At 45.6% G+C, this 7,981-nt stretch overlaps 1 protein-coding gene across 1 annotated transcript; it reads right to left on the bottom strand.

Moving 5' to 3' along the window:
• Positions 1-3,651: 3,651 nt before the first annotated feature.
• LOC119361244 (anthocyanidin reductase ((2S)-flavan-3-ol-forming)-like) lies at positions 3,652-6,529 on the bottom strand. The gene is made up of 6 exons (XM_037626549.1): positions 6,295-6,529; positions 5,284-5,450; positions 4,707-4,907; positions 4,434-4,593; positions 4,064-4,280; positions 3,652-3,963 (listed from the first exon to the last, which is right to left on the bottom strand). The coding sequence occupies exons 1-6, from the start codon at positions 6,527-6,529 to the stop codon at positions 3,816-3,818; spliced, it is 1,128 nt and encodes a 375-aa protein (XP_037482446.1). The 3' UTR covers positions 3,652-3,815.
• Between the last annotated feature and the right edge of the window lie 1,452 nt (positions 6,530-7,981).

Genomic DNA, 7,981 nt, shown 5'->3' with positions numbered 1-7,981 from the left:
AGCATCTACAACTAGACTTAGAAAGTCCACCCTCATATACGCCCGCGGACGTGCCTGGTGTGACCGCGGATAGCACCGGATGCCCCCTCATTTGGCCTATCAGGCAGCGACACGCCTCAAATCTAAACCCTCAAATCTGTGAAATCCAGGCGCGTGGATTATATATCACAAATTCATCCCAAATTCAATAGTTAAAAAATGCAACAAAATAAATAAATCATAGTTCAACAACCCGGACATGCCAAAATGAAATCCAAGTCCGATCATGAGGGATCACTCTCCATACGCCATCTGCGTCGCCTGCTTCGCTGAGGTCATCATTGTCATCTGCTTTGCCTTCATACGTCCCTTTTCCGCTAGTGCCATTGCCGCTCTCGCTGCATCATACTCCCTACATTCATTGATCTTCTTATTCTTCCCCACAAGCACCTTTTTGCTTGCTCATACAATAGGCTTGCGTCCCCCAACATTTTCCTCAAATCCTCCGTGCCTCGAGCAAGTTGCAACATCTCCTTCTCAATCTCTATGGATCCAAAATTCAGGGCCTTCTCAAGCTCCCATTTGAGACGCACCCTTTCTTCTCCAACTCTATCTTCTCCCTCTCAATTATCAACTTGTTGCTCTAAATTAGTAACTTCTTCTTCACCCTTTCTGGGTCCCAAATTCATCCGTTCTTTTTGCTCATCCAACATGAGCTTGTATCCCCCCTCTTTCTTGTCCCCCCTTGTGGAAAAAATGCCCATCCATGTGGTGGTTCTTTTTATCGCCGTGGCATGATGGGCTACCCTCCCGTTCTCCCACTTGTTTTCCATCACTTTTCGGTTATTCATTGGAACAATGGCTTTTCCATTCTCCCCTACAACTTCTCCCTCATCGTCATCCAACCCAATTGGTTGGTGGGATCTGAGCCATCATTCTTCCTCTTCCCGACCTTGAGACCGTCACAAGTTGTGTCCACTTTGGTTTGCCATCCATTAGCACCAAACAATGGCTAAAACCGAATGACTTCTTCTCCATTTGTTGGTACATAGTGGCCATCACGACCATCTAGCAAACAATATGTATACTGATGTGAATTCAAGAAAAAAACAAGAATTTCAAATGATCAACAAATGAAGCAATTCAACTTACGTGAATTGACACTCCCATCCCACTTTGAGGGCAACCAATCACTTGTGCATAGTAGCATACATACTTGTTCACTTCCCCTTGAATGATGGACCATCGATGTTGGAGAGAGGCCACACTTCAGGTGGTAATGACAGGATTTGGTTCCACATATTCCTTGTGTTCATGATAATGCTTCCAAATCTTCTCCCAATACTTACTTCCTTTTTGCTCCGTGCCACATACAGGGTCAATGTTTGTGGCCAACCAAGCTCTAACCAACAAGACATCCTCAAATGTTGTGAATGGCGGACCTCTTGCTTTGGGTATCTTTGCCTTTCTTATTTGTGGAGTGGGGGATTATGTTTCACCAACTTCAAAACGTAGGGCAATTTGGATGCCCAAACTCATAGTCCATTTGGGTAAGTTCTTGATTACCATTGATCATGTTTGACATGATATTGTCCTAAAGTTATCATGATTGCAAATAAACTAATGGTACGTGCAACGAATTGCTAAACGATTCAATGACATATGCAAGGATTGATAGAAAAGCAGCAAAAATGTATCGTGTTCTCCCGTGTCATTTTGTCGAACAAGAGCTGGGTAGATCGGGCGCCGCTGCTACCCGTGCTTATTTCCGCCCTTTGGAGCTGCGGTAAGTCACAAAAATTGTCCTCCGGCACCTGCGTTGCCAGAAAACCGTCTGAAATGGCCCATCTGGTCATCGGATCATCGTCGGCCCCAAGCGGCATGGAAGGCACCTTCCTTGTCGGCGGCAAAATGGACGGGATTGTGGGAGTTAGGCACGGCAGAAGGGACACCTCCTCCTCAAGGTCCACAGTCAGAACTCCCTGCAGCATCACTTCCCTCTTGCACTACCTCCTTCGCCGGCCCCACCGGGCGACATTCTCCGGCTTGTAGCTTGACTCGATCGACGGGAGCCCCACAACCGACGCGGAGGCAACATCGATGGTAGCGGTGGGGGACAAGGTGACAGGCGATGACATCTAGGGTAGTGGATGATACCGGTGGTGCAGATGTGAGAGGAAGGGTGGACGATGATGAGGGTACGGATAGAGGAAATGGTGGATGGGCACAAGACGACGCTGGTGTATTTGGTTGGCATGGTAACTTTGGTGCAATTTGAGGTGGGTCCGGCTTGTCGGGTCCAATGTGGTAGATGCCCACGGTTGCGCCCAGGCCTCCCAATATCATCCCCAGATTTGGGTTGGATATGAGGGGTGCCGGTTGAGGTGTTGAACCTCCTGGGAGGAGATAAACAAGGCACAACACCAAGCCCGCAAAGCAACTACCGGATCAGGTCAAGGTCAACGTGTGTCGACCCCACAAGGGTGAGATCGGCCTAGTGTTTGAGTTGAGCACCATCTGCAGCCTGGCAACCAGACAAGTGGTTGGATGGCGCGGTAGAAGCGCCCGAATACCAGAGACGGTGGCGTCAGGGCTCAAGCAGAGCACGTCCACACCATTCATGAGCACTCGTGTTGTGGAAGATAATAAGGAGGGGGTGGGTGCCCACAGAGATCTTGTCGGCAATGATGATGACACAGTGGTTTTACCCAGGTTTAGACCCTTGTATAGGTAAGATCCTATGAGATGCCTACCTATCTTTGTTGATAATACGAAAGAATTGCAATGGAGTTTTCTGATCTATCGAGCGGTTACAGAATTTTGCACCCGCGTGACCTTCTCTTCCTGTGAAAACTTGTTCGCCTTTATATAAGCTGCCAGGGACCGGTGGTTAGGCAGTTGTATCCGATGGATAGAATATGTTCGGGCAATCACGTAGTTGTAGGAAACAAATCTCCTGTAGCTGGAGGATGCTCGAGATAGTGCAACTTAGGTCTTCCCTTATGAGTGTCTACTCAGTTTCAGTGGGGCGCGGGACTTGGGAGTCCCTAGACACTTTGACCAATGATATGACCTAGTCGCACCCGTAAAGTCACCCTCTCGAGCGGGTACCCTTACTCACCAACAACAACGTTTATCCATGCTTTGTGTCGGCCCAAAAAGCATGACCCAGGTCCGAGCACTACTCGGCCCAAATAGAAATCATCGAGATGAACATGAAGAGCTTCTCACATGGGGAGAGGGCCTCCACCCATAAAATGCATGATGATGACGAGGACCTCCATCGTCGACTACCGGGTGAGTTCCCTGCTCCATCTACCTAGACCACATAGACCAACAACTCTAACCCACCTATATATATCCTTGTCCAACACATAAAAGGTCGATGACAATAGGTTGGTCTCTGATGTTAACACAAATGTTTGGTTTCGGTTTCACGTGCTTCGGTGTGTTCATTGCCCTCTATATTTACTCGTAGGGGCAACAACAAACTAGGGGAAGTGGCACGTTCAACCGAACCTTGTGTACCTTGAGGATAGGTGCATGGATACTTGGTACTCTTCCATTTTAATCACCGTAGTGATAATGCCACCAACAAACAAATTTTACGAACATTATATTTAGGTGGGTGGAAACCGCCAGCTCTTAATCTTAAAAGTTATTTGGTGATACAAAACCCCCAAAGATCGAGATTTTTTGCTATCTAATTTGCTTTTTGACAAATATCGGGGGTACTAACATCTTATTTTACCAAAACACAAGAACGGGGCTTTATGCGTATTTGAGACAACAATATTTTGTTTCGACCACATACTGATCGTCAGCTGGCGTATATATCAGTAGGGAAGAATCCCTGTGGTCCTGCCATACTCGACGAGGTTGTCAAAGATCTCACCCAGGTCATTATACTTGAACACGAACCCTTCCCCGATGAGCTTGTCAGACGACAGACACACTTTCGGCTTCTCCGGGGATCCATCAAAGCTACATAAGCATACATGGATGTTGTTAAACCCACATAAAAGATAAATATTTGCGTGCCTGCATTCGAGCAGTCCAAACTTTAAACAGCCGACTAACGTACCGTTCAGGTTGCACATTGTATTGTGGATACTTCTCTGCCAAGAAACGGGAGAGCTGCAGGACTGTAGTGTTGTGGCTGCAGCAGATGTACCTGCCGGAGGAGGACTCATTCTCGGCCAGGAACACCTTGGCGCGGCATAGGTCTTCAACGTGGGTTATCGCCATGGAGTCGGTAATCAATTGCAGGCCTATCAGCATGTTCAGGAATGTCTCGTCGCCTGGTAAATGCACATGTCAAGAAGACACCATGTCAGAAGAACACGGGACTAGAATCAGAGCTTGCTTGCCAGTTGCCACATCTCTCAGTTGGCAACCACTGACCGAGCTGTAAAAACAACTGAGAAATGCTATAGCATGGACGCCTTTCTCACTGGACAACAGGGAGAGGGTGAGGGGCACGCTAGTTTTGGCCTTGGAGAGCGGCGCGGCACCCAAGGTGAACACAGGCAACACGGTGACAAGGCTGATGCCGTTCTCCTCCGCGAATTTGTTCGCCGCCTTTTCCAGAAGCACCTTCGAGACCGCATACGCCTGCCATGTAAATTACGTACATAAAACGGGTACCAAAGTTACATGATTTATTTCCATGCACATTTAAATGTCTGGGAGAGAGTTTGCAGCTGCACACACAAAAGATTATGTACCCAAATCGGTGGCTTGTTTGTTCTGAGGTACTCGACGTCGGACCATGAGCCCTCGTCCAGCACATGGCCGCCACCGTGCAACGGCCTCCTGGACACCGCGGCATCCGAAGACGTCAGGACCACCCGTTTCACCGTCCCGGCTCTCACGCACAACCTCATCACGTTGAGAGTCCCTTGGACGGCGGCTTCGATCATATCCTTCTGCCGCCAGACATAAAAAACGATATAAATTTTAAAAAGTTCTGAAAATACTCCATGGCTATGTGCATCGCTCGATGCAAAGCCGGGGTAATCCTCCTTTTTGAAAAAAGACCGACATCACGTTTTCCGTCAGCTGCGGAGCGCACCATTGGCTTTTGATCAGAACGCCACATGAAGGACATGTTATCAGGGTGAACAAGAACCCAAGTCTAATTCTTTGGTTGAGAATAATTTGTCAGAGATCACGTGATATATAGCTGACAACATAAATTTGTGTCCAAGTCCCAACTCCGTACATCACCGTCAGATATTCAGATGCCTGATCGAAGAGCGATCATGCAAATGAAAGCGAAGATTGTGGGAGATGGATGTTTACCTCAGGATCTGCTGCATCCATGTTCATCGGAGCAGCAACAAGGAAGGCGTAATCGCAGCCAGAAACTGCTTTGTCGAAGCTACCTTCTACGTCCAGTTGGGCTCCGATGACCTCCAAGGGGCCAAGTGCTTGCAACTCCTTGAGGTGGGAGTTCTTTTCCATGTTATCTTCATACAAAATACAGAATCTTGAGTCTTGGGAATTTTGGATCAAAAACGGTTTCCAACAATTTTTCAGAACAAGTGATAGTACGCAAAACACTTTGATTTACAACTTGGAAGGTATGTTTTGCAGTCTGAGCATACCAAAGAAATAAAAAAAAAACATGGCAAAGTCCAAAGAACCTAACTCAACTCTGAATGGAAGTTTGCTGGAGTGCATAACAAAGTCCCAGGTTGCCACTCTTTAGAGAACCTGCATTTATACTGTGTACCTCTCCTGCCAAACAGAACGACGATTCGCTAGCTCACTGCTCCGGATGTTGCCACTCTTTAGAGAACCTGCATTTATACTGTGTACAGATAACTAACAAGTCCCAGGTTGGTGGTGAATGACAAAGAGTTTTCCAGCAGTTGAAACTTGAAAGTGACCTGCATGCTCATCGCTGACGCTAGACAGTAGGTAAGATTTTTGTGCATGAAGACTCTCAGCCGGCCGGCTGTATCTATGCATAGGCTGCTAACGCTAAAGTGACAGTAGGTAAGGTTGATGTGCACTGTACAATACGTATACTACTACCGGAGGGAGTACAATACAAACTTTGGAACGTGAAGTTGTTGACGATGGCTGCTATCTTTATCTTTATTTTATCTTCTCTAATCTAATAATAAAAGCGGCTACAGCTCCTGGCAGTACACCCGTCGTGGTTGTTTTGCAATAGGCCCTCCTGTTTTGTAGAAATTGCACCCGCTGTTCCTCTGGAAGTGATATCAGGAAAACGATTAGATTTTACAAATTGACCCCTCAATTTATTAGAATTCTGCCAGCGCTCCTTTCTTCATCTTATCCAACCAGTGGCAGAGAAGGTCGAAGGGGGGACGGCTTCGGCAGGGCTCTCGTCGGCGAGCTTGTCGGCCAGCAGCCACGGTGAGGCGCTCGTCGGCCGGCAGCCATGGCCCCGCTGGGTGGAGAAGATTGGCGGTGGCATTAGATCTTTCGTCGTCTGGTTCATCTCGTGGACCGCCACGCCCACCACTTCGCCCCTCATCGCGCACGCGAGTGCGGCCATGGTGTATATGGCGCCCATCCTCGCCCGCTCCTCGGGACCTGCCCCGCTCGGCCTGTCGACGACCACCACGTCCCACCTCGTGTTGAGCACCTCCCGTGGCCCATAGATTAGAAATAGTTTTTATATCCATGTTTAACATTTTTTAAATACATGATTACCCTTTTTTTAAACAAACCTTTTGACGTCTACTTTTTTCATACACATGCAATATTTTACGTATATATCAGGAACATTTTCTATATACACATTTAACATTTTACAAGTACATGATTAACATTTTTTTCCAATATATGTTGTAATGTCTAGTTTTTTTATATACGTTGTACATTAGGAATATTTTCTTATATGTGTTTAACATTTTTTCTAAATATTTTTTTGATGTCTACTCTTTCATACACATTTTATATTTTTATGTACACTTTCATATACATCAGAAACTTTTTTATACACATTTATTTTTTTAAATGCATAATTATCATTTTTCAAATATCTAAGTGCTTTTTTGTTACATATATAATATTTAGAAAAATAACTAAAAGTAAAATAGTAAAAAAAATGGTAACAGAACAATGCTAAAAAAGCGTGAGCGCTTTGAGGCCTATCGCCTTCCGTGTGCTGGGGTAGCCCAGTCTGTTGCTCGCTTCAGGCGAGCCTACTTGTATTTTTTCTCGCATGAACGAGACATAGCATCACCCATAACCTTATGCGAAATCATTAACTGATAGATACACCTTGTAAAGGTTACTCCCACCTTTTCAGGGTTGCGACAGGTGGCGCACTGCCTTGTTGCAACTTGGGAGCTTTTCCTTATTTCAAAGAATCGTTTCTTCAAAACATTTTATCTCTTAAATCGTGCGTCCAAATCCGCAATTGTTTTCACCATTGGATTTCTCGCATCGAGATCTTCCAAACTGAATCTCATGTTACTAGGTTTTGATAAACTTGTTTTAAACAAAAGAACTAGAAAAACCAGATCAAAAAAACCAGTGCCGTAAGCACATTTTTGTTCCTTTCCGAAGAGGCATGGTTGTGCGTCTCGCGAAGCAAATCTATGGCTCCACGTCCTCGAGAAGCAAATCTGTGCCTCTTGCGGAAGCAAAAAAAAATCACATTTTTCCTTTTCCAAGAGACACAGTTGTGCCTCTCATGGAAGCAAATATGTGCCTTCATGAAAAGCAAATCCGTGCCTCTCGTGGAAGGAAAAATAAAACACGTTTTTTTTCTTTTCTTAGAGACATAACTATGCCTCTCGCGAAAAAAACATGTGCCTTAATGAGAAGCAAATGTGTGCCTCCATGATAGGCAAATTTATGCCTATGGCGGAAGCAAAAAACGCGCAATGTTTTTTTATTTTCCATTTTTCGGTCCAAAATCTAGAGAAAATCAGGCAAAAGATGAAAAGCCAAAAAAACCGAAAAATAAAACAATCCAAAACCGGAAAACACATACAGAAAAAAAAAATCCCAAGAG

The sequence above is a fragment of the Triticum dicoccoides genome, chromosome 2B (genome assembly GCF_002162155.2).
Source record: "Triticum dicoccoides isolate Atlit2015 ecotype Zavitan chromosome 2B, WEW_v2.0, whole genome shotgun sequence".
NCBI classification, from domain to species: Eukaryota; Viridiplantae; Streptophyta; class Magnoliopsida; order Poales; family Poaceae; genus Triticum; species Triticum dicoccoides.
This window is presented reverse-complemented; position numbering and strand designations above follow the sequence as displayed.

What these genes read in the sequence shown, in the direction of transcription:
- LOC119361244 (XM_037626549.1), bottom strand. Translation starts at nt 6,529, where the DNA reads ATGGGCGCCATATACACCATGGCCGCACTCGCGTGCGCGATGAGGGGC. An exon ending in CAAACAAGCCACCGATTTGG is followed by an intron (nt 4,594 to 4,706) that starts GTACATAATCTT and finishes TTTACATGGCAG; the next exon opens with GCGTATGCGGTCTCGAAGGT. An exon ending in TACAATGTGCAACCTGAACG is followed by an intron (nt 3,964 to 4,063) that starts GTACGTTAGTCG and finishes ATGCTTATGTAG; the next exon opens with CTTTGATGGATCCCCGGAGA.